General features: G+C 44.3%; 1 protein-coding gene across 1 annotated transcript in view; it reads right to left on the reverse strand.

Annotated features, from left to right (window-relative positions):
- PGM3 (phosphoglucomutase 3) overlaps positions 1-26,525 on the reverse strand; it is a 518,766-nt gene that overhangs the window by 440,574 nt on the left and 51,667 nt on the right. Inside the window, exons 2-3 of the mRNA XM_069606327.1 lie at positions 23,261-23,466; positions 13,845-14,029 (exon numbers count right to left, since the gene is read on the reverse strand). Coding sequence (XP_069462428.1) covers positions 13,845-14,029; positions 23,261-23,464 — 389 coding nt within the window. The 5' untranslated portion in view covers positions 23,465-23,466. The remainder of the gene's footprint in view (positions 1-13,844; positions 14,030-23,260; positions 23,467-26,525) is intronic.

A 26,525-nucleotide genomic window follows, 5' to 3' on the forward strand; every position in this document is an offset into this window, starting at 1 on the left:
TGCTCTCTTCGGCTCCCCTCTCACAGGTGTTATGCTGTTCGGTGGCTTCCCCTGCATGCTTCCCCACCTCCCAGCGGGTCTTCCTCTTCTAGCTTCTTCATCCTAGTTAAATGGCAGTCTCTCTTTAAAGAGACTGCTCCTCTTTCTTGTCTGTACCAATATGCATGATCCTTAGTGAAGTCTGAGATTTATACAGTTCTTCATACTTGATGTTCTCATGTAGGCTACCACAGGGAATGGCTTTGGGAGGTCTTATCCCCAAAAGGGAGAAATCTCTTCTAGTGGGGTCGAACTTGCCTTGAACCCTAGGGAGTTTGTTGCGGAGCAGAGTCCCCACCCTAGCCTCACAGGGGGAATTGCGGGGGGCTCCCCCTTAGCGAGAAAGGACGACTTCCCTGGATTTGTCACAATTCCTAAAGACCCATCCACCCTGTACAAAATGAATTACCAGCTACTTTGCAACACACAGAAATATGACTAGGGGATGTGGGATTAACTGGTAGGTTGTATAACATTGGACAAAATGAATTTATTACTGCACATTTTCCTTCCATTTATAATGTTACCAGTCATGGTTCGTAAATAGTATTTCAAGGAAATTGATAGTAGAATCTCCCGATTTAGCTGGAATGGTTGTAGGCCATTGGTTGGGCGGAAGGTTTTAAAACTCCAAAAAGGGTAGATGGAGGATATGCTTCACCAGATTTTTAGATGGCATCATAATGTGGCCCAACTACAGGTGCTTGCAAACTATACGGATTATGGGGATGTGACATTACGGATGCATATAGAGAATGTCGGTATTGTACCCTTGTGAATGGAAGAGATACTGTGGACTCCTCAAATGATGTTGCCAAAAGAAGTGCTTAAAACATTCTTCCTTGAATGGCATTTGTGAAATTTGGAAGGGTGATGAAGTATGATATGCCCATCACTCTGGCCTTTGACCATTGAGCTCCCTTTTGGTCCCACATTTGATAATTGGGGTTATAGACCCACTAAATATGAGAAAATGGGCTGAAGCTGAATTGGAGAAAGCATGACGTATGTTCGAAGATGAAGGGTTCAGTACCTTGCAGGAGGTGTTCTTGGGTACCAGTATGTGAAAACATTCCCCTGCCTGAGGTTTAAAAGGAATGTGAACATTTAAGGCATGGAAATGACCAGTCAAGAGATCTTACCAATTTAGAGAAAATGCCCCATAATTTGTAAAGGTAACTTGCATAAATGTATACTGTTGGAGTTGGCCGATAGAAAGTTTAATGAAAAATAGGAAAAGGACCTCATTAGGGAGATCACAGAAAAGGTTGGGCTGATATTTTCCAGGTTATCCATAAGCAACAAAAGCAATGGCACTTTCCTGATGGAATTTGGACACATCAGTCAAAGATGTTTAAGACTACAAGCAGTCCATGACCAAGTAAATGTGAGATGAAAGCAAATTATTAGCATATGTGGTGGAACTGCCCGGCAGCTCCGAGATATTGGAAGGAACCTCTTTGATTTAAAAAAAAAAAAAAATCAAAATGATGTTAAATAAGATTTTCAAGGCAATGATAAATCTACCTGACCTGTGTCAACCCATGAACTTGTTGCTTTCACTGGTGGATTACTTTTCCTTATACCTCAGTGAGTGGGAACCTTTTTTCACACTCACAGAATCTTTTCCTCTTTTTATGGATGTCATTTTTAAGACTCTCCATGGTGTCTTAAACGCTATCCTCTTTGACAACTTTTTGGAAATAACTTTCTCTGACTAGCCTTGTGAGAACTACAGTTCCCAAGGGTAGAAAGGATCTTTGGATCCCTTTTACATTTTATTAGGCGACACGGTCACCCCCACCTTATGTGGAGTGGTCGGGAGTATCCCCTTTCTCATTTTAAATGTAACAAGGACAAACTTACCTTTAATGGCTGGTGGCAGTGAACCTTTTATTAATTCGGTTCATCTTTACCATGTCTATTTGCACAGCCCTGGTAAAGGAACCCATGGGTGGTCATTTTACCAAAACGGCCTTCATTTCCCCCCCCCCCCCCATTTTTGTGTTCCTTGTCCTTTCTTGTTCCTTCCCCTGACCTCAAAAGCGGGACATTCCTTTGTGTGATTTTTATCTTCAGCAGGAGTCCCCACCCAGGCTCCAGAGTGTCTGAAGCGAGGGAGGAGTCCAAAACTCTGCAGTCCTTTGTCTTCCAGCCTGAGTTTGAGAATCCAGTTCAAACTGGGAGGCTGGCTGTGTCCTTCCCCACCCCCACCCCCCCGCCCCAAGCTTGAATGTTGCAAGGCTGTTTGCTTGACTGGGTTCCTGCATAAAAGTCTGATCCTGGAAGCTGAAGAAATAGTCGACCACTGGAACCAAAACCGAAGAGTAAGATGAAGAATTTGCAGATGAGATCATTTCCAGCGACCGGAGAGCCCGCTGTGTACCCGCAGCCCATTACCCTTCGATCAAATCGACCTGGGGACTCCGAAAACAACGACCCTGACCCAAAGCCTGTTGTGACACACTAGACTCAAGAAGACCTGCATTTTGAGCTATCCCATGCCGTGAAGCACTTGACCGGGTTGTATGGAGTTTCCTTAGGGAGCTGCTCGGTGGGCTGGATGTGGGGCTAGGCATCAGGCAGCTGTGATGGTGGTATATGATGCTCCTTCTACCCATATTGAAGCGAATGCTTAGCTATCAGACACTTCTAGGCTGTTTAGGGAGACCCACCAGGAATGCCCTTTGCCCCTGTGCAGTTTGCCCTGGCTGTGAAACCACTGGCCCAGCTGTTAAACCACTGGCCCAACTCATAAGGCACACTCCTGGAATCGGGGGCCTTTTAAGATTTCTCTATTTGCCGATGATATCCTGTTGATATTAGTTGCCCAAGATATGCCTTAGGTCACACATGGGTGATATTAAACTTCTATAGGATAGAAGTGAGACATTTCTGGGAACTACCCCTTTGGCTAAGGCAGAAGGAAAACTGAAGGACCTTGGCATTTATCTTGGCAACTAAAGCAACAAGTCTATACAAAGCTAATGTACACGTTTTATTAGTTTGTTATAGAAGATATGCAATGGAGAATGTTGGCTGTGTTACGATTGGCGCAGCTCTATTCAATTAAGACTTCTGTCATGCACCATCTAGAATATCAATTCCAAACTCTTCAGATTTTGGTAATTGGAATCTAAATCAAAGGGACACTATGCACTTCGTCTTCGGGGTTGGGACTAGAAGGTGGTCATGGAGGATCCTATTTCTTGCATGCTCCCAAGAGTGCATTGCATGTGCTGATATCAGTACTTTCATGCTGTAGCACAAACAATCCTTAGCAAAACGGTAAACCACACAGTTGCATAGGCCTTGGAAAATCCTGGAGAATTACATTATGGGAGTGCCTCGTCAATGTGCAATGGGGTTGTCCCTAGAAATAGGTTGCTGGTGGCTTATAAGCAGCCCATGACTAGGATTCTGTGAGAAAAGGCCACAAGATTGAACGTTACCTCTTTTCCGCATCTGACCACACCTTTGCACCAAAATCATCAATATACTCAGTCATCTAGGGAGAACAGTTTGGGCCTGTGGCTCCGGGGAGGGTGCGAATTTGCAGCCCATATGGTCCTAGGGGAAGTCATAAAATCCTTTGATAGCTGTAGTAAGAGGGATTTCGGCTTATGTGGGGCGGAAGGTTTGCACTGCTTCCGGGTACTGGCTTTTCCAACATGAGGCTAAAAATAAGATAATTACCCCCTAATTTTCTGTAGCTTATGCTAGGAACCAGATTTGTGAGATATACCACCTATTAATGACCCCCTTTGGCTACCCTGTGAAAGCGCATATAGTAGTTGGCATAAGGAATTTGGTCTGGAACTGTAATCCAGTGAGAAATGCGGGTGCATCATGCCTCTAGAGTGTTCAGCACATAAAGCAATTCTATGAAAAAACGTATGGGTGATATAGGACCCCTGATATGAGGCATTTCATAAGGCACGAGTCACGATTTTGTTTGTGGTTGGAGGGGGTGGTAGAGCTGGCGCCTCCATTCGTATTTGGTGGACATGCCCTACATTGGTCAAGCTCCTCTGGGAGAGGACCCTGGGGGACAGCCGGGATCACCAAACTGCTTTTACTTCCTGGTCTGGAGCGGTTATGGGGATCAAAAGATACAGAAAGGCAGCTACAGTCTGCCATGCCCTCCTAGACACCAATCGCCTCTGCCACCTTTGCCCCTAGAATGCCCCCCAATGATCAGATCTTTGTGCAGCTTAAAGAGCTTGATGACAAGCACAAAACGAACATTTATTTAAAAAAAAAAAAAAATCAACCTGAACTAATGCCCCAAGCACTAGTAGGCAGCCACAAACAAACCAAACCCTAGTTAAACTCTCCTTGCAATGGCAGCACTCCAATGTTGTAACATCAAATACCTTCTCATGGTCCCAGGATCTCCACAGGTGGCCAGGATGGGGCACTGCAACGACTGCAAAAGGCATGCGTTGTCTTGGCATGCGTGCAACAGCCATTATCGGCTCCTGTGATCTCCCTGGAGCGTGACTAGTCCTTCTGCTGACGCCCTTGAGCAGACCTCGGTCAAGTTAGCCAATGTGGGAGTCCCTGGGTGAGGCAGTATACCTCACTATTCTATGTCAAATAGACGGTAAAGAGTTTGGTCCCACTGATGCCGTGCTAGGGACTGACAACCATTCCAACATTCCTTCCACTACCAGGCTCCTCCTCCATAGGTTCGGCAGCTGTGCTTGGCCTTTTCACTGCAGGGTTGACCCATCTCCGTTGTTCTTGATCTCAGCATTCCAAGAGCTCTCCTAAAGAGAATGGTACATTCCTGCTGTAAGGTGTGTGTTGTATTAACGTGAAAAAACACATACACAGGGCGTGGCCAAGTAGCAGATCAATGCAGTCGCAAGGGCCGTGAGCTCCGTGGCACTGAGCCATTTTCACTCTTTGCAGAAACCCTACCCAGCCTCACAAGTCCCTATGGAGGAGTAGCCCTCCCGAAGTGCCTCAGTGACAGGCGGGCATCGCTGCGTACGGGCCGAGGCCTCAAGATGGCGGATGGCTGGGCAGTTGATGCAATTGTTGGGCTGGAGCCCCGACTAGCTGGAGGGGTGAGCCAGCGACTGCTAGGGCAGATGCCCAGGACGGGGCCGGGCTGGTAGATGTGGGAGAGCAGTCCATGTCCAGAGGATCGAGGGACGGCAGTGTGAGTCGGTGGCTATGGTAGGTGGCGGCTGATCAGGCCAATGGTTGGAGCGGATAATATGGGCGAGCACTGCGTCACTTGCCTGGGCTGGCATAGTGCTCGCAGCATTCGGTGGCGTGGCTGGAGCGGATAAAGACCCCCCCACCCATTTCAGAACTTAGACATCACCTGCAGAGGTCTGACAAGAGTTTAGAAGAGCTGGAAGAAAAGCAAAGCGTGCAGGCCTTTGAGGAGGGCGTCCTGGAGATGAAGGCCATTCAACTACAGACCTCTGTACAGCAGATTCTGGATAGACAAGACAACGCAGAGAACAGATCTGGCCGCAATAATGTCTGAGTGACGGTCATTCCCACGACAGTCCACGATAAAGACTTGGGCGCCCATGTCCAGGACCTCCAACTCTATTCTAGAAGAAGCCAGCAGTGACTATATGCATCTCGATTGTACCCACCAAATTTATAACACATTCCAGAAAAGCAGGACTCAGATCCTGGACGTCCTGACAAGAGTCCACTTCTATCGCAGGAAGGAAAAGCTGATAATGGCGGTGACGAAGGAATCTCACAATCTGCTTCATCGGAACTTCGATATCGCTGTTTCAGAACCTGTGAAAACTGATGCTTCGGGGAAACATTAGCAGCGGGTGACCGGCAGGATTGGGAATGAAATATCTGGTACTTCCCCTTTAGCCGTCTGGACGGTAAGCGGGGAGCGATTTCCAAACCAAAGGAAGCAGGCGATCTGTGGGTCGTTGTCTAGGTGGGGTAACTACTGGAACCTTTCACGGGGCCTGAGAGTGATCCGACTTCCCAGGACATGAGAAGGAGACTACAAGCAAGAAAACTCACCTGAAGTTTTCCCATCGAAACTGCTGAGTCGTTGGACTTTTTGTTCAGAGCCATCTGTGGGAGACGTTCTGGTCCCCCTGCCTATGTGATGCTGGGGGTTCTCCCAGTGGTGGACACACAGACTCACTGGACTTGGGGGAGGGAGGGGCATGGAGGGAGCATTCTTGATTTCCTTTTCCTCCAGTTCTTTTTCTCCACTTTTCCCTCAGTTTCTTCACTCTTTCAGCTTTAGCTCTTTCTTGAGAGGGAGTCTGTGCTGGAAAAAGGGGAGAATACGTTTGGGGTATGGAGGGTATATTTGATAACTGGTTTTACATTGTTCAAACAGCTTCTCTTAGAAGTTCAACAGGAGAATTGTTTCTGTGCTCATGCATGTTCAGGCTGGCATAACTGGAAGTTTGTTCTAAACCGTACATAGCAGTTTCATGAAGAATTAGGTCAAATGTGTCGGAGTGTCTAGTGGTTAAATTCCCCTATTAAGAGAAAATCTATAGGGGTTTCATGAGGGGGCTAGATGATGCTGTGGTATTCTTACAGGAGACTCACCTACTTCAATAAGATACCTGGTGTCCCGTTAGTAAACATTATAACCTTTGCCTCTGGGGATTCTAAAAAAAAACAAAAAAAAAACAAGGGAGGTAGCGATCCTCAGCAACAGGGATTTGTCTCTGATGGGTAGGGTTGCTATCACCAAAATGATAATTTTGCCAAGATTGCTGTATTACTTTAACAATGTCCATTATTACATCAAGGCCCCCTTCCTTCGTTTATCAGAAGTACTTCTACAGGAATTCCTATGGGGTGCGGCCCGACACAAACTGGCACTTACAACTCTATTCTTACCCTATAGGGAAGGAAGGACATAACTATCGGATCTGGAGAGATATTATTTGGCAGCGAAACTTAGCTTTGTAGCTAGATGGCTCTCCAATGAGGCTACCTGGGAAACAGTACTGCTACAAAGCTTGGTAGCTCCGGCATACTTGAAGGAAATACTATGGTTACCACTACAATGCTTGGGTGACACGCCTATGATTGTGACACTGGGGAGGCAGGTGTGTCATAGGGTCCTGACACTCTTGAAGCTCGAGCGCCCTTACTCACCTGTGATTCCAATTGCAGTAGATGTCTGTACGGACAGAATAGACTTGGCAGTAGCGAGATACTGGGAAAGATGGGGTATCTACACTTGGGGCGATATGTATGCGGAAGTTGTCTTTAGAAAATTCTGATTTTTACTGGAGAAAAAAGGGCTGCCCAAAGGACAATTCTTGTAGTACCAGAGGCTTAGGAAAGTAGCAAGAGGGAGGTAGGTGGAGTGGCCTGGAGAACCAGCCATCAACCCCTTACTGACCTTAGTGCATAGCCTGAGTGATGGTTGGAAACAGGTGTCCAGGTTATACGGTCTACTGATAGATAGGCCCTAAGAGCACAGTGCTGAAAGAATGCTGGCAGGCAGACTTGGGGGAAGATATAACAGAAAGAGAGCGGGAACAAATAGTGTTTTACCCCCGAGAGGTGTCCAGGAACTCCCGCTTCAGACTAATCCAACTGAACGTCCAATACCGTACCTATATGACACCACAGAGGATAGCCAAATTTAACAGCAACATACAATCATTGTGCCCCTGATGCGGTGCAGCGGAAGCAGGGCTAATGCACATGTGCTGGGGATGCGTGCACATACAACGATTCTGGGCACGAATAGAACAGACCTGCAGAAGGGCTGGGATTGTACGATATGCATGGACTATGACAGAATGTCTTCTGGGGGCATACGCTAGATGTAACAAGTTCAAACATGTGGTAAATTGTATGGACATGGCATGCATACTGGCCAAGAGATCCATAGCGATGGCTTGGTAATCAGCCAGGGGCCTACAATACGTACGCTGGTACAGGGAATTTGAACGTTGGGCTGAAGCAGAGACAAGAGTGTGGAGTGGAGTGGTTGCCAGATCAGAGGCGGATGCAAGTGTTCACTATGAAGCTTGGAAAACATTGGTTTGGGTCATGTTCCATCCCTCAGACGACAAACCCCCATGAACACCCATAAACCATCAATGATCCAGCTATAATCTGTTGCAAATAAAGGACATTTTGCCATTGGTGCTACTCCAGGTGCAGTGCCCCTACGGGAGATAACAGGAGTCACATCGGGTACCCCTGATCATCTGCATAGAAAAAAGGAAATGTTGGGTAACGCATGCTGCCTGATAAGTGAAAAAAGTTTGTGTTTGTTATTGTGTTAACTTGTTGTTGATAATATGTGAATGCACATACACGTGTACTATAAGGAAGCGTTTCATACATGTGTAACTGTTTATATACGAACGCCAATAGAAACAATTTAAAATAAAATCAACCTGGATTTGCGGTTCACTAGGTAAGCGATCCTAAGAGACGCAGAGGGTCACTATTTACTGCTGATTATTTGGGCACATGGTAACCATTTACACACTTTATGAGGCGCAGGACTCCTTTGATTCGCTTCTCCCAATTCTTGTACTTTTTATGAAGGGGAAGTGGTTATAGTTAAGGGGGTGGGTTCAATTGTGGCCTGCGTTTGCAGCTGGATAGGACATCCCAGCCTTCTCACGCGGCCAGGCGAAACCTGCACGCCCTGGCTAGGATCCTGAGGGAGTGCTCCCTGATCGATATGTGGTGTTTTTCATCAGTCAAAAAAGAGGCTATCCCACACACATAACTCATCTTCTAGAATCTATATGATTTTGGCATCCAAGTCTGGTTCTGTTACTTATGTAGATAGCATCACAATAGGGCAAAAATATCTTTCGGATCACTCCGGCGCAATCAGTTATCTTGGGCCCCCGCAGCAAGACCCGGCACGGGGTCCTTGGAGGTGTAGTGATATGCTTCTGCAAGATGTACCAATCTGGTCAGCAGCGATTCAGAAAACAATGACCCGATATTTTGAGGAGAATGACACAGGGGGCACTAGCTGGGATGCTTCCAAGGCGCTGGGAAGAGGGGACATCAGAAGTAGGGAACACATCATAGTGAACTCTTGGAGAAAGGTGGAAGACTGGGAACGGGAGGCTATGCGGTCAGGCTTGCAAGATAATCCTGAAGGCAGCCTGAAGCCAGCTTGAGTCAATGTGTGCAGATCACTCAGTCCAGGACCTTCTCTGAACTACACACTCTTACTACTCGAGGGGTAACAAAACAAACCAGTTTCTCACAGATAAATTTAAGATGACAAGCCACCCGCAATTTCATCACTTGCCTTTGCGATGTATATGGGCGTGAACATTATGACTATGTGACTGGTGCCTGGCCCCATCCTCGACCAGTCTCCTCAGGCATCCCTTACCAGCACTTGCCCTCAGGGACCATTCTCCATGGACTAGCCAGATTATGTCCTTTGCACTGCCCCCCCCCTTTCCCCTTGCACTTACCCCTGTGGCTTCCATCAGCACTTGCTCAGCCCCTAGGGCCCGCCACCCCCTCCCATCCCTGCGCGATAATCCACCCTCCCCTGAATTTTGTGTCTCTGCACTTGCCCGGTAAGAATGTCACAAGGCCTATCAATTACCCATTTTACAAATACCATGGGAGAAAATAAAAGAAAAAAATAATGTCACAAGGCCTAGTATGACTGCTATTTCACTTTTTTCCCTCCGTATGTACCACCCCCTTTTGTCTTGTGGCACCTGGAAACACTCGTGTATTGGCGCGATACAAATGTCCAATAAATAAATGAGGAAAAAGACAAACTGGAAATAGTGGCGGCCTACTGAGGGCGACTAGTCCAAAATGGCCTGAAGGAGGAAGAAGCCCAGGTTGGTTTCTTGTCTAATGGCCTGCTTCCTCAGATAACAGAACAGGACAGGGAGGAGCTGGAAGCTCCAATATCACAGGAAGAGGTGGAATGGGCAATACGTTCTCTTGCAGCAAATAAGGCCCCAAGCCCCAATGGCTTCACCAAAGCCCATTAAAAGGCATTTTATGCCACCCTCGCCTGACTTGTTTCTTGAATCGGGGACAGTCTCGACATCCATGGCAGAGTCCATGACAACATTATTGCTGAAGCTGGGCAAGGATCCTAAAAACCTGATTATAGTGGGACCGTGCCAGATGGGCTTAATCATGCACCAAGATATGAACAATAACATTCAGCGGTTGATTAACCAGATAGGCTTGGGGCATAGAACTAAATAGTTTGGTACCACAGCACTCAATGACAATAAGGCATTTCATTCCACAGACTGGGTCTAAATCCGACAATTTCTGAGAGTCTTTGGTTTCAGCAAAAAGCTCAGGTGGATACTCATGGCGGAACACCAAATACAGACCAAGTGGAACTAAAGAGACAGTTCTCTTCCCAGATAGCCATCAAGAGAGGACCTTGACAGGGTTCCCCTTCCCTATCCCTGCTCATCTTCGCAACTTGCGGTCGAGCCGCAGGCGTGTGCTGTTGGGCTGAGGCCATTCGGAGAGCATGTTGCGGCACATAACAGCAAAAAATTGCATTATATGCAGATGATATTGCACTCATCTGCATGTAAAATGCATTACATTTTTTTGCTGGATGTTAAACTGAGAACTATTTGAGAACTATTTGAGAGATTTAAAATAAAGCCAATCTTCTATTATTCTACTTTGTATGGTACGGATGTTAGAGGGGTATAAGAATATCTATTATGGCATGCAGCAGAGTACCATAGTATAAATACAAATTGTGACAGGGTTAGGAAAAATGACCTCTGCAAGAGGGAATAGGGACCACGCTCAGCTCGCGGTGGGAGGCCTACCAGGGTGGAAGCCAAAGCCTGAGCCAGTCCTACCCCCATAGGGTGAACAAAGCTTCTTCCTGTGCCTGCATGTACGAGAACAGTACCACAGTTGATCACCTTATACTGTTTTGCATGATGCTGGACAGTTATTCTCAGTTTCTTGGAGAGAACTACAAGTTCCAGCATGCCCAGTGGTGAAAAAACAACCATGAAGCCAGACATTGACAGGGGCGAGCTACTGTGTCATGGAACAAGCTGAAAAAACAAACCGGCAGATCACCCACACCGCATGACCTAGACCAACGCTAGCATGCAGAATGGTCCGCAAGGCATTTCAGCCTGAACATAACAGGGACATTTGTTACTTACGACGGTGCTGTGGAGCAAGCTCCATAAAACACCTGCATACAAACTGCTCTGCAAGGCCCTCACGGGAACTGGGACATTCACTATGGTGAAAAGGGGCAGCCACGGACAAACACCGGAGGACCCCCATACGAGACGGGGCAAGGCTTACAACCCGGTTTATGCGGTTAACCACTTCTAAAACCTCCCATGAGGGGAAGACAAGGAATGATTGTACCGGGGCACCAGCAGCGGAGACCAATGAAGGAAGAGGAGGATAAAAAGGGCCACAAGGAACAGGAAGGTGTGGGTTGTTCGGATGAGGGCAGACCAGTGATCAGAAGACGGAAGGACAGTGTAGAGGAGCATAGCGGCAGGTTTTACAAAAGGGGAGTTATTCGCTAGTGAGAGAGAGAAGAAAAGATGGTGGGTGGAGGAGGGAGAGTGATAGCTAGATCTAGGGAGTGGAACAGAAGGGTGTGTAAGATCAGGCAAGGGCCCAGAGTGATAGAAAGGCACTGTCCCTGATAGACGTCACCTAGATTGTTCCTAGTGAAAGATTAGATAAGGTGTTTGCCTGTAGTTCATCACCCCTAGACAGACAGCTTTTAGATAGCAGGGGATAGTCATCGCTAGCTAACAGTCTGGGGTCAAGGGACACATGGGTTAGAGTGGAACTGCCCATTCCTAGGTTAGAGAGAGAGGGACAGTCATTTGGCCATTTTCTGAATTGAAAGTAAAAACACGTGAACCTCATTTAGGAGTTGGGGTGTTCTTAAGGTCATCTATGACAAAGTCTAGTCAATTTTGGGATACCAGAGTTCTATAGTTGAGCTATGAAATGTTCCCTGGCAACGGGCATGTTTTATCAACTAAAGAACTGGGTAAACAAACAAGTTTAACAACAAAACAAACAAACTGCAAGGCAAATATTACCACAAGACTGATGGATCCGCAAAATACCTCAGGGAGAACGGGGGTGGAGGGAAGGAACATATTCCCCAACTTTATGACCTATATTTTACTTCAATTAGAGTAAATTCATAACCGAACCCAACACCATCAGCATAATACAACTTCTGGAAGAAACTGAATTTTCAGCTGGACAGCTTGAAATCCCTGCAAGATTGGATAGGCATCCCGCTCTTTACTAGTCTACTCCCAAACGACAACTTCTTCCCCCACTGGCCATACCAGGTTTTCAGAGTCCCAACTACCATCCCAGAAAAGAGGCAACCAGTTAGCGAAAATAAGCACCTCCAGGTTAAGGAAGACCCATACAATAGGGCAGTTGTACTGCACGATGGTACACAATTGGGCTACTTGCATAGGGCAAGGAGGACATCTAGCAACAAAGGAAATGTAAAGCTTGGGGTCTCCTCTGCTCGAGTAGAGAATCAGGGAGATGCTTTGTGGGTAATCATTGGTCTTATGGGAGCAGGCGAGAGGAGTGGCAGTTCTGTGAAAGGGTAAGCATGAGAATCCCCTAATCTGCCATTCAGCAGCAAATGTAACCAGATTATTAGAGCAGGAATTCTTTCCACAAAGATCCATGTAGGACAAGGATCAGCATTTTTAAACCACTATGGTGGGGAGCTGGCCAGTATGAACGACAAATAACAGATATTGGGAGAGTATCCATTAATATAGCACTGAATGTGAATAAAGGCTGGACTATCTAGACCCTGGCCCGATGAGACCGGATAGTGTGCATGTGGAGTACTGTACTCACAAACTAATTGCACTCTTTCAGAAAGTGAAATTACAGGAGAATGGGTTTTGTCAGACAGGGCCGGTTTAGAAAACATGCATCTTTCCTTGACATAAAAAAGAGCGAACCAAATGGCAATAATGATATATTACTTAAGAAGTACGATAACACGCATGACAAAGTGTTCGAGACAAAAAAGTATGAATACACCTACTTCTAAGAATGAATATACAATCCTAAAGTCTCTTTCTAAAGGCATGGTCTGAGTTTAAAAACCTACTACTGTGACATTTTTTTTATGGAATACATATTTTTTTTAAACTTTTAATTATGTGTTCGCAGTTTAAACGTTTACACTAAAATACAGCGTAGAAACAGTAACATAACATTCATATCACTTGGAATAGAGGTAAAAAACATGATAAAAGAAAATAATTATCTGCTATAAATAATAGAACACTTTTTCCAACACAATTAAATGGCATTCGATAATGTCTTCTACTTTCTGACCCAAACCGTGCCTTTCAATATTTGACTAGGTCAGCGGATTGAAATATGCAAGTCACGTGTTCAAGGAAGTGACATTATACTATGGTCACAGTCTACAGCAACTCGCCGGATACGTGCACATCTGTTGGGGTTGCAAGAGTGTGCTTCTTCTGTGTCTAGGTTTGTGCGCCTAGGTTGTATGCTGAATGGTGCTGCTACAGAATAGACACATTGAGTTATTCAGAAGGCTTTAAGAACAGCATTTGAACAAATGAATGTGCTTCAAGACAAACAAAACCAAAACAGTGAAAATTACTTTTCAATAATGAAACCGAAACACACTTAAAAACGGCTGTGAGGACCCGGTCTATTAGGCAAGTCTATGCAAAAAGGACGAACCTATTTTTCCTTGGCACTTTAAAGGGGTGGTGGGAGGATGTAAACAACAATGAAGGCGCTGAACCTCCTCATGGCATCACACCTACCTAGTGTCTCGCCCAACAGCGACGAACGCCTTCTGGTTCACATCGACAGATTCTTTGTGGACAATGTCCGTCAGTACAAATGGCATCTCTAGCTCCTCCGCATTCGCCAAACATGTAGCATACTCTTCCCATGCCGGGGCAAGCATTTCCCCCATGGGATCAACCAGCTTCACGCCATTATCTTCCTGCACGAGAAAAACATTTGCAGTTTTCTTAAAATGCATATAAACGCATATTTCATAATGTGGAGCAAAGGCAGTTTCACAGCAAAGGGAGGCAGGGCCACTCGTACTCCAAGGACATCCAGACATGGTTATGTCTGCCTCAGCACTGCAAGAAATTGCTCAAACTAAACGAGATGGGCAATGAACCCTGGATTCTAGCAGTGGCTAAGAGATGGTAGGAATGGAAATAACTCCTGTCAGGATCAGGGTGCACAAGCAGAGGTGTTGCTAGGTCTGGAAAAGATCCGGGGCTATGCTAATTTTGGAACTGTCAGGACTAAGGGCTAGCTAGCTAGCCTTTTTGGTTGTAACCCCTGAGCTTCTATCCAGGGCTACAATCAAAAGACCCGGGGCTATAACCCCCTCAGCCCCCCCCGAGCAATGCCCTGCGCACAAGAGCCACCGTTCTCCTTGCTGATCTCTGAAGACATAAGCGTCTCTTGCCTGAAGCCGCCCTTGCACTGCTACACTGCGCACATCGGCGGAGCACTAAGGCAAACTGCAACATGCTTCCAAAAACAAGGAGGAAAAGAAAACAAAAATAGAACTTTATTATTTTTATTAAAGAAAAGCACAGAACCATGGACCTAAGCCTAGCTTCAGAGACCAACCGACAAACCAAGCAGTGATGAATTCGGCAGGAACCATAAAGGAGAGCAGAACTGAGAAGAATCTAAATCATGTCACTGGCTCTTCATTCACAAGTGATAGGAAGAGGATTGCCAGGCAACAATCATCCTGGATCAGGAGAGCATGACGGGCATCTTAGAATGTGCTTCGCACATGACACAACCACAAACCAACCATATTTAGCACCAGGTATCGTCATGTCTAGATACTGACATCACAGTTATATCTTGATTGCAAAACTGGCTGCACATACTGTATACTTTCTCTCATGCTTGGCAATACCCAATTACAGTTAAACATGCATCCCAGCATCAACCTTTTTCCCTCGTCATCACCTTATGTCCAACTGGCCCCCCCGCCTGCCGCAAACTAAGTTGTTTGTCCACTGGCCAATTCCCTGTTCCCATCACCTCCTCTCCTTCCAACCATTATTTTATATCCACAGACCAAGGTCTGTGGACACCCATGGGTCAAAATACGCAACTTCTCGGATAAGGTCAGTCACCATAAGACCACTCTGGTGGTGAAGGGTTCTGTATAAATATACATTTTTAATTTTTTTTTTTATTTCAGCACTTGGTTTATTTCACTTTGTCATACATTTAGGACGGACTCAGTTAAAATATTCTTGCAATAACAGCCAAAGGAAAAAAGGAGAAGAAAAGAGCAAACAATTCATAAACGATTGAAAAGGAGAAAAGAAAGAAAAGAAAGAGAAAAAAAGGGAAAAAGACGTTTTTTTAAAAAAAAACACTTCAAAGTGTTAAAATGAAGGCATGGTTTAAACATCTTGATAAGAAGAGTTTGACACACATTCAACCAATAGGCAATTGTGAGCCCACTACAGCCCTATATACAGCTACCATTGTGATCAAGTTTCTTCTGTTCCTTTGCAGGTGTCTTTGCATTCAAGCCCCATTTTATCTTTACCCCACGGGGGCAGTTTGAAGATCTCTCCCAACATTTTTGTTCAGGCGAATATTAGACAAAGGCTTTGTCCCCGACACAAATCCACCCACCAGTCCTCAGCATTTTCTGTTTGAAACGCATTCAAAGGAACCTAGATAATGTTTCCTTGGGTCATTAACAAAAGGGCATAGTAATGTCACATGGCTCAGCGATTCTTTGGACTCCCTACATAGATCAGGTTATCTCCCGCAATCTGTTAACGACCAGTTAGAATTTCTTTAGTGTGCAACAAGTTAAATCTGAATCTCAAGAGGTTGCAGTATGTTGGGGTTGGAAATGTGGTCAGGCGATTCAGGTAAACCTTATTTAATGCTTTAGTTTCCGATATAAGGTAGAAGTATAGACCGAATTTAGTTTTTTTAGATTGGGTCCTAATTCAATCTCCCAGCCCATTTTTTTTTTTTACTGCTTCGGGGTTGTCTTTTAGCAAGTCCTCCGATACCCCTGTGTTTTGCAGGATATCAGCAGAACATCGCCTTGAAGTTCAACACCCAATCCACCTTCGCACCTTCCTTTTCTCTCAAAATGTCAAACTGTGCTGGAGAATTTCCAATGATCAGCTTCCGATACAGAGCTAGAGAATTCCACACAAGTGCTTACAAGGAAAGGAGGATTAGCTCGTGCCCGATACATATCGGTACGCACCGAGGGATATGTACAATCTTCCCCAAAAGGTGCTCTCTAACTGCAACCAGATCTCCCAGAGTAAGCATAAAGAGGCTTCAGCACCGTATACAAAATATAGGGCACACCTTTTGCTTGTAGAAGTTGAGGGTTGGAGTCAAGGAAAATGTCTAAATTTCTTGTGGATAACCCTGGCTTGAGGTATTCAATTCTTAACCTTTGATCTGAAGTCAACAATTCTTTGCGCCTCAGAGATACTTGGGATGAGATCGCTCCCCAAGTCTCTCACATTAGGAACCTGGCAGATGTCTTCATTCGCCAGATAACATTCTTTTTTTCTCCCTCTTGCACCTTGGAGAGTTAGAATAGCAGATTTTGAGGTGTTGATCTTTAGGCTGTTGGTCTGTACGTACTTGCATAATGCGTTCAAACAATTTATGTTGAAATCCCCACATAGTATTATCATTGGGTCTCCAAATTGTACCAAGCAATCGTCTAGTTATTTCATAACCATATCCACAAAACCATTTTCTTTCCACACCATAGGGTTCCAATAAATGTTTGCAAGGATCATAATACTAGGAAGTTTGACCTCCCGTTTGGCCACTCCAATGTTGTGTGCTGTATATACGGGTTTGGGGTTGATGAAGCCATGATCTTAATTCCCAAATCCCTTTTAATCAGAGTAATGAGCCCAGACAAGGGTCTCCCTTTCTCTGCCCTTAGGGCTGGATTTATTAACAGATTGAAACCCTCTACGCTTGATGCAACCGAAAGCCAGGTCTCCTGCAGGCATGAGATATCGTATTCCTGAAAATCATTACCATTCTTGTTAATTAGGTGACTAAAGCCCCTTGTGTTCCAAGACTCGAACACTACCTGATCTCTGACGAGGGGCTCCTCACTTGCTTTGAATAGCATTCAAAGTACCCGCCAACCAGTCCCAGCTTTCTCCCTTGAATGCAGATACTTGGATTTTTTTGCATCGTTATCTGTCTTTCCGAGTCCTGCTCTGCTGCAAATTTAATGTAATATGAATCAGATTTTTTCCCATTCTTTTGGGCTCTATAGAATTAGGAGCCACTATGCTCACTGGGAACCTCACCCCGCTCCCATTTGATTCACCCAGGATTCTCCCCTGTGGTTCTCTATTAGGACTGGATGGTTTATTACAAACTGCTGGCCAGTTATGCGTTTTATCATGACATGGTAAATTATCACTTCTGTCAAATCCCAGAGCCCACAGGTGTTCAACTGAATTGATCAATAAGCTGCGTATCAGTTTAGAATCGATTTGTAAGCAAACCAGATCATATTTTAAGGGATTAGGAAATTCCACTGATCTTATATCACTTGATTCAATCGTCATGAGAGCTGGAATGTGATGTAAAAGTCTCAGAATGTTGGTACGATTCATCTTCAGATAGTCATTCACTGAAAGCATTCTCTCCAGATGCAACTTTTGTGGTTCCTTACCTCCGACACAGGAGGCTCGATGTTTATTTAGGTTAAGGGCCCACTCTGTTTTTGCCCCTTGTAAGATGCCTCCTTCTCTGGCTCAGCATCTTTGTTCTGAAAAATGTCCCCGTGACTGTATATTGGACCATCTGGGGTTACCGTATTCATAGTTTGTCTCCTTTCCTGCTCTACATCTTGATTGATGTTGCTCAGGTTCAGTGAACCAGAATGTGGACTCTTGGTCCACATTCTGGTTCACTTATGTAACTGGCAGCAATATCAAGTGAAAGGGTAGTTTCCCCTCGAATAACAATTCTCTCTGCCAGTAAGTTTTGTTTCTCCTAAAAGGTTAAAAAGCATGCAACACCCATGATCTTATGTATGGCTGTAGGTTGCATAGCCTTTCCCGGGTTTGGGTGGTAATTGGGGATGCTCTGCAGCTGCTCCACTGTCCCATACATTCATATTTAATAACACATCTTTACTTCTGAATCCCCTTCTGTAGCTCAGCCTTATGCAAGAACCCAACTGACAGTCAGCAGTAATGGTGGAACAACACACAGACCCCATATCATGAAACTGGGCCCATTACATTAAAACATGATGAACAAGGCACACAAGGTCTCCATAATGCTCTGGATTCTTCAGTCCACCAAGCTTGACAAAATGCCAAATTCCCCTAGTATCTCAGTGAACCAAAGTTCTTTTGGAGCCCTAGCTCCTGATGCCCAAGGCGCCATGATAATCCGGATGACACGGGTGCACAATGTTGTGTCAAACAAGACTGTATGACCCTCTTCCCATACAAGCCCCATGGTTAATAGCAACACTTTAGAAATAAATGGTACACTAATGAGGGGGTACCCACAAACGGTCAGACACAGGACCACCTTTTCATTAACCAAACCTCATCACCATCCACTCAAACAGCAGACGTGGAACCAGAGAATAAGAAAAATGATCTTGATCACAAACTTACCCTGACAAATATGGAAAAAGTTATTAAATCGATCAATTCCTTAGTAGGCAGGGATGGAGAAACAGGTTCTAACCTGTGCAACAAGAAAAGGTCAATACAAATGAGATGTCAACTACCCCTACTCAGTAAAACAAACAATAAAACTATGAGAAGGCACACAACCACACCTTATATCCTAGGAAATCAATACATGCAGACCACAAAATCTTTCATGGATCTTTTTGACTTAAGAAGATTGTCAGCAACAACATTATAAAGTTGATGCAGCACACACAGACATTAGGATATGGGCATAATCTGCTGGGGTGGAACCACACATGGAAAATCCTGCAGATGTGTACATCACAGATGAAAGAAGGGTGAAACCTGAGTAACAAAAAGCACACAATTTTTATGCCAATACGCTTAGAGCGGGAAACAAAACCCTTCTTTGAGTGCCATTTAAGAAACATTACACATACTGTTCCAGTGTCAGATGGTCTGACTCCACACCCTTTTTTGTTGTGATCATTACCAGAGGAGAGGGCCAGTTTTATCCCTAGAGCATTACACATTGCTCCCCATAAATGCAAAATATACTGAGAGTCGCAATCAGAAATCATCTTTCAAGGGAGGCTATGGATGAAACATCTTCCCAAAAATAATATGCTAGCTCTTAAGTACAATCAGCATTATTAAAAGAAAGTATCCACTGTGACCGCAATAACAGATTTTTTTTTTTTTTAATAGGGACCACTCATCAAATCGGGTCCATGGCAACATAATGCCATGGCTCTGGAGCCACTCCCAATGCTTGCAATACCCCCAAATGAAATTGGTGTCAGGAATTATTCTGAAGACATGCTGGAAAAATAAAAGCACAGAACTTCAGCGGACAATGTGGGCCACCAAAATGATTTTTGCGACATATGTCCGGCAAAGACAGTCTCAATGCATAATAACCCAAACTACTTGCAACCAGTGACAGTGCACAAACAATGCAATCCCTAGAAAATAAAGTCCTTGCTTCTTAGTGGAATCGAAGGAAGGACTGAAGATCCAAAACTTCGGAATCAAGAAGTAAATCCCAGTGACTTTAAAAAGAAAATAACAGGCCAGACCTACAATATGCTTCGGGTCCATAGATCCAGGACTAGCGCGTTTCTGAGACCTAACTCAGTGTGTAGTGTAGGCAGTGTATCAAGTTTGATATTAATTGGACAAGGAATATAAGCCATTACAAAATCATATTGAATGAAAAGAATACGCCTGACTGAACCTGCTGCAAAACCTTAAGATTGCTACGATTGGTGGCTTTTAGAAAGAAAGCAATACATGTCTTCATTTAGAACAGGTCTAATTCCTGGTCAGCCAATCCCATTCAACTACAGAATCATTGTGCTCACTAGAACTGACGAGTAAAAAGATAGGGTGTTCAACAAAATTGTCTTCTTGAACCTGCAATAAAATTAATACAATAGCAAGCCTGAACAAGCAGAAGTAAATTCTCTTTTCAGCTCCACCATCCCACTGAAACGCCTTTCACATAATCTCCGTTATCAAAATACGAGACATCAGATGTATCCAAGATGCTGGATCCCTCTTTGTAGCCTAAATCTCTGCTCCGGGCTACTCTAACTCTTTCCTCTTCCCATGTCTGCATGCTTCAATAGGGCTCCAGTAATTAGCACCCTTGTGCGAGTGTGTCTTTATGATGTCAGGACTGTCTTTGAAGCACTTGTTCCTTGGGGAGGGTTCCAGTGCCCTGGAGGAAGGTATCCGTCTTCCTTAGGGGGGAACAAAGCAGCTGTTTCCAAAGCAGGGTCCCCCACATGGTTGTTTTGGGTACACCCTGGTTAGACAGCCAATACACACCAGCTTGGTCATGAGTGCATCACCTCACAAAACTGACACTAACATGAGATCCAAATGCTGTGGCTATTTCATTTAGCAACCTCAGCAGCCACCAGGTCAAAACTATACGGATTAGATTTAGAGTTAAACTTGACACCAGGCTGATTATAGTATATAATAATGTTATGGACCAGAGGTGCAGATGTGAGGTTGGATGGATGGAATGTGTTTGTATCGGTTTGATTGAGAATATGACAAACTGGTGTGCTGATTGAGATTATGATTTGTTCTTTTTTCTAATTACTAATTTGTGCAGATTTAGCCTGCTCGTTTGTGTGAAGTAGAATACTAGGTTATTTCTACCTTTGTCTTTTTTAATTAGCGCTGTGTTTTTTGTACAATCTTTGGTTGATTGCAACATCAGCAATTATGTTTTATGTTAAAATCTTTTTTCTTGTATTATCATTAAAATGTGTATTTTATGATCATGATCACATTGATGGCTAGTTTAATTTCAAGAAGACTACCAGCCATGCTCATTTAAAGAGCATGCTAATTTGCTTAAGAGGGTAGAGTGTCAGATTCCTCCGGTTTGCGCCTTGAAACACTTGTGTATAGGCGCGTCACAAATGCCATATCATATCCCGAAAAAGAGTGCTGCTTATAAATTGGTTTGTTGTTAATTAAAGGTTGTGAACCTCATTTTGAGGGCGTGTGCTTATATTGCAGGATACATTTCCCTCATACCTTTGTGTGTGTAGTCAGCAGATGTGAGGTTGCCATTTTGTTTGCTATACTTAGCCATCTTAAATTTCTGCTTACTAAGGAACTCTTGCATTATAAATAGTGTCCATTCTGGGAACGTGCACCAAGACAACCGCACAAGGTTGCATGCAAACTCTAGCCAGGCCTTAGCTGTTCATCAGCTGATAAGGCAGCAACCCTCATTAAGTGAGGCGTGACCGTTTGTACTGAAATCCATGGCTGCTAATATTTCTCTTCGATAAAGGAAGCCACAAACAGAATGACAGATTTCTTTTGCAAAAATCTAAGCATGGGTATTCTTAAAGTATTTTTGCTGCATAAGTACTATATATCACACACACACACAGGGAATGCGGTTCACAAAGTTAGCATTTTGACGTAAACATGAAATTATATTTGTATTATTTTCAGTTTCTTTAATTATAACTTATTAAAGTAAAACAAAGAATCTTCTCCATTTGCAATTTAAGTACTATCCTATTTAATATATTCTGTATTCTACATACTTCAATCTGTAGAACAAAGAGTACATTTAAAAAAATTACAGCTGAATAAAATGTACCCTATAATTACCGTAGAAAATAATGTACCTTGATCATATGTATTTTATGTGCAATAAAATAGTCCTACAATTTCAAAATGTTATTTATATAACCAAAGCTTTCATTACCCAAGTCATATATGATGTTATATCTGATGCCAGCAGTGATGGCATATATGATGTAATTAGTGAGGTCATCAGTGATGTTATCATTGTAGTCATATGCTGTGCAACAGGGGGCGGCAAGTTAACTCTCTGCCTGAATTGTCTGCCAATTTCAGGGGTCTCGTTGAATTCCATTTTCACCTTAATGTCCCTGTAATTAAAGTTTTTTTTCCTGCATTCGAAAGGTCTTGTTACAATATATTGCTCACCGCAAGCGAAAAAGGCAGCTAAAGGTTCTAGACAGATGCCCAAGATGGGCGATTAGCTTTGAAAGGAAATTCTTTAGGAGTTACCGGAGATGAGTCCGATCCCCACAAATGGGCAAGGAGTAACTGCTGCCATTGTCAAAGGGCTTCCTCACTCTTAAAAGTTTGGACTTCAGCAATCATGCTTCGCAGACCCAATGACAACTCCGGCAATCAATTCAACTTTCTAGTCAAAATGTGATAGCACAGTAACGTGTTGGGATCAGGCACACCATGCTCCCAGTGTTGGTCCGATTATATGGATGCCCCTGCCTCGAGCAACCATAGCGAATATTGTCCAAGCCCCAAATCAAGGTGCAAAGGCAAATGCCAGAAAAAGCCAAGGCAACACTACATACCATTCCTCCATGAGGCACCACACCTCAGTGAAGGCCCCAACATCCAGAGTCACATCATGATCCTTAAGACCTCTAGCACAATGGTGGGTGCGACTACAACAACACATTTAGAATTAATCTTAACCTCTGCATTGTTTTGGGCAACCTTCCAGACCGCCGTTCTTTGCCTGCCACGCCATTAAGAAAAGAAAAAGAAAAAGGAGGATATGCAAATCAGGCCTGGTCCCACCCTTAACATGGTAATCCTGGTCCCACCCTAAACGTGGCAATCCAGCCCAAACTGCTTGGTCATATCCCTTTTACACAAGACCACAAGCAACCCTTGACCTGTTTCAGCCATGTTTCGGCAGGTGTGAAGAGCACCCCTCAAAGAGCTAGGACAGACGTGAAGAAGGCACACAAAGTATACTCATAATGGGTGTTTAAAATCAAAAGAAGCAGGATTCCCTGACACCTCTTCACTGTTAGGATTGCGCGACTCACAACGTCTCTATTAAAGTTTATTAGGCAAGTAATGTATTATGATTCTCTACAGTGAAGTGCACAATTCTTCTAAAACATTACATTACAATAATAATGTGCACATCACACATTTATACTTATCAAAACCAAACAAGCCATTACCTCTGGATTATGTGATGCTGTGACCATAACTCCAATGGCAGATCTTCGTTGTTTGGACCTCAGGACAGCCAACAGACCCATGCGGAACATGACATGATCAAGGTATTCCGCTTTTGTGCGGAAGCCAGCTGTCCCATACTGAAGCAGAAGCCCTGCGGGCTTAGAGTGACATGCCGAGAGCCGTTTAACAGAATCAAAATCCATCTCTATGAAAGAAAAGTCACAGGGAGAAATCAATGATCAAGTAACACTGTCACTGTAAAATAATCAAGTTATTAATACTGATCTTTGCACACTTTTTACATTTGACGAGCGCCAACGCCCAAGATGCAGTATTCAGATAAACCAACTTGGCTGTGAGACATAGGGCTTCATTACAAGTTGGTCGGTGCAATAATAACGTTTACTGGCACATTACCTCACCGGCCAACTACAGGTTTTCCAGTGGGGTGCCCGATTTACCTCCAGCTAAAGGCTGGAGGTAAATCAGGCGCCTTACCGGCAAACATTGCTGGCATTACCCCCCCATGGAGTCCAATAGGACGGGGATTTACAACCGTTGCCGCCACTTGTAATCTGGCGGTAATACCGCCGGGCCAAGGGGCGTTAACGGTAATACAGCTTGGTTGTATCTGGGTGATCCACCCAGATACCAAACTCGTAATGAGGCCCACAGTGCTAAAATAAGCAGGACGCCACAAATTGTGGTTCACACTGATTTTCCAGACAACTCAGTATACATAGAGGATGCGTTTGATCTTTGAAAGGTAAAAGCACAATATTTGGGATGAAGCACCATCAACAAAAACAGCTTTCACAGGGGAGTGTTCACCACCAAAATACTGTGCAAGAGGGGACAGGATAATGTGCACGGCTCTGGCTGGATTACTCAAGCAAAGTGAAAGAGTGTTATGTTCCATCATGCCATTTTAATCTCGTCTACTTAAAGCCTACTCAGAATTCCCTTGATCGTTAAAAGCTTTAAGGTTACAAATGAAATTCTGTTGTAGAACTCCAAAATTACTTTATTTATACACATTTAACATGGCAGTCCGCAATGAACAATTTGGCCTCCTTGGAAAGGACAACATATTTTCTGAAAGATAACGGAGAAAGGGGTTTCAACGACATTCGAGGGTAGTTTCTGGATCTAAATAATTTGAGATGCTGATCGGTCTAGTGCAGTGCAAGAGTACGGGTCAACGTCAAGACATGAGGTCCTCCTATGTGTTATCATATGTCTTGTCCTCAAACTATCTAAATGTGAATATGTAATAAATACGTAACACTGTAACTGTTCATGTGCCAAACACACTGTTTGGGTCAGAAGATATAAATAACCTTCTGCCTTTGTTTATTTTTTTTAAAAACTTGTATTTAACTTACTGTGGATACAAGCATATTCATCAGGTCCCATTTAGAGAGAGGACAGAAAAACACATTCAGCATCATATTCATCCCACCCCAGCAGTCTTCCATGGTCAGCAAAGACCGCCATGGTTCTAATTGGAAACATATTATACCCCTGTACCATCAGAGTTTGTATAGCAATGAGACTATTCTCACGATTGGGGGTTTTCAAATGACGGCCGGGAAGCTTTCACCATAACCAATAAGGGGTTCCCATCTGCGGACATATTTCCCATATCTCCCCTCATACAGTGCAGTGATCTTGTCTGCCACTAAAATATCCCACACTTTCATCCATGACATTTGGATCACTGGGCTTGTTGTAGATTCCCAGTTCATGGCAACAGTTTAGCTGTCAGAATGAGATGTCCAATCAGAGTGGCCATGGATCCAGATATTGAGAACACCTCACCCCCTGTATCACCCAATAATACCATTGGGGGGTCCTTGGTAGAGTCAACCCAGTAATTACTTTGATTCTGGCTTCCAGAAGAGACCCACCATCTCACATGTCCAGACCATATGAAACAGAGATCCCACCTTGAGCCCCCATGCCAAAATGTAGACGGGTAGTCAGGAGACATGATGCAGTTGCTCCATACTTAAGGCAAACAGTGGAGATCGCGGGCAAACTTGCCTTGTACCCCCTTGCTATTGAAAGGCCAGAGGAGAAGTACCCATTAACCAGAAGGGATGTCGATTGATCGATAAATGGCCATAACCCACCCAATGAATCCTGGGCCAAAGCCAAATTGCTCCAACACAGCTCTGAGATAGCCCCATTCCACTCTATCGAAAGCCTTGTGGGAATCCAAAGCAATTACCCCCACACCAGCACCTGATGTCTGTCCCACCTCTATTAGGTCTGGTTCCGGCCTAATGTTATCGTGTACAGTGCACTGCGCCCTACAACAAATCCAGTTTGATCGCCATCTACAATTTTGAGCACAACACCCATCAGCCGGCGAGCCTGAATTTTGGCAAATCATTTTGAGTCTATATTGGCGAGTGTGATAGTCTGCTAGGAATCACAGCATCAGGCCTTTACCTTGTTTGGGGATCAACACAGTTGTGGAGCCTCCCATGGATGGGGCTGCCCGATACAGAAAAAGAGTTAGAGATCTAAGAGAGGGGAAACCAGGAGGGTCATACATTGCTTGTAAAAGGGAGCCATACATCCATCAGAGCCAGGGGTTTTATTAAAAAATAACTTTTAAACAACATACTGTGGGTACAGAACATCATGAACAACAGGTATATACCAGAAAATTCGCCAACAGCGGATCATGCAGCAAATTAGAATGCAATATGAAACAAGCTCCAGCCTCCCCCATACCCTTCATGGACAACATCAAATGTTCTCGTCCCCCCAGGCTCAGATTGTTTTACAGTGATGAGAAGTGTCGCAACATGGTGGACTTGACCACAATCGTGGGGCAAGTCTCTGCAAAGTCAATAAAAGGGGTCCAGATAGACACATACTGTGTGTAGCGTCCTTCACACAGTGAAGTAATTTCCTCAGCCACTAGAATGTCCTAGATCTTAACCCACCACATCTGGATCACCGGGCCCTCAGTGGATTTCCAGTTTTGAGCTACCTTCCAAATTTTCGCACTTCCTGGAAGATAGCTTTGGGAGGCCCGCGCTCTCCAAGTAGGCAGCTTGGCTTTCAATCAAGTTTGCTTCCCACTGGAACACTTCTCTAAAGGGACTCTCAAATATTCCTATGGTGTCCGCCATCCCCCGTCAGACTAGACCCTGGTTGTGATGCAGTGCCAGAAGTGCATTGAGGGTCTGAGATTTCTTTAGTTTAGCTATAAGTGATGGGTTTGTGGAGGACCCCCTTTGGTATGTT

The sequence above is a fragment of the Ambystoma mexicanum genome, chromosome 4p, assembly GCF_040938575.1.
Source record: "Ambystoma mexicanum isolate Mex_15411 chromosome 4p, UKY_AmexF1_1, whole genome shotgun sequence".
Classification (NCBI taxonomy): Eukaryota; Metazoa; Chordata; class Amphibia; order Caudata; family Ambystomatidae; genus Ambystoma; species Ambystoma mexicanum.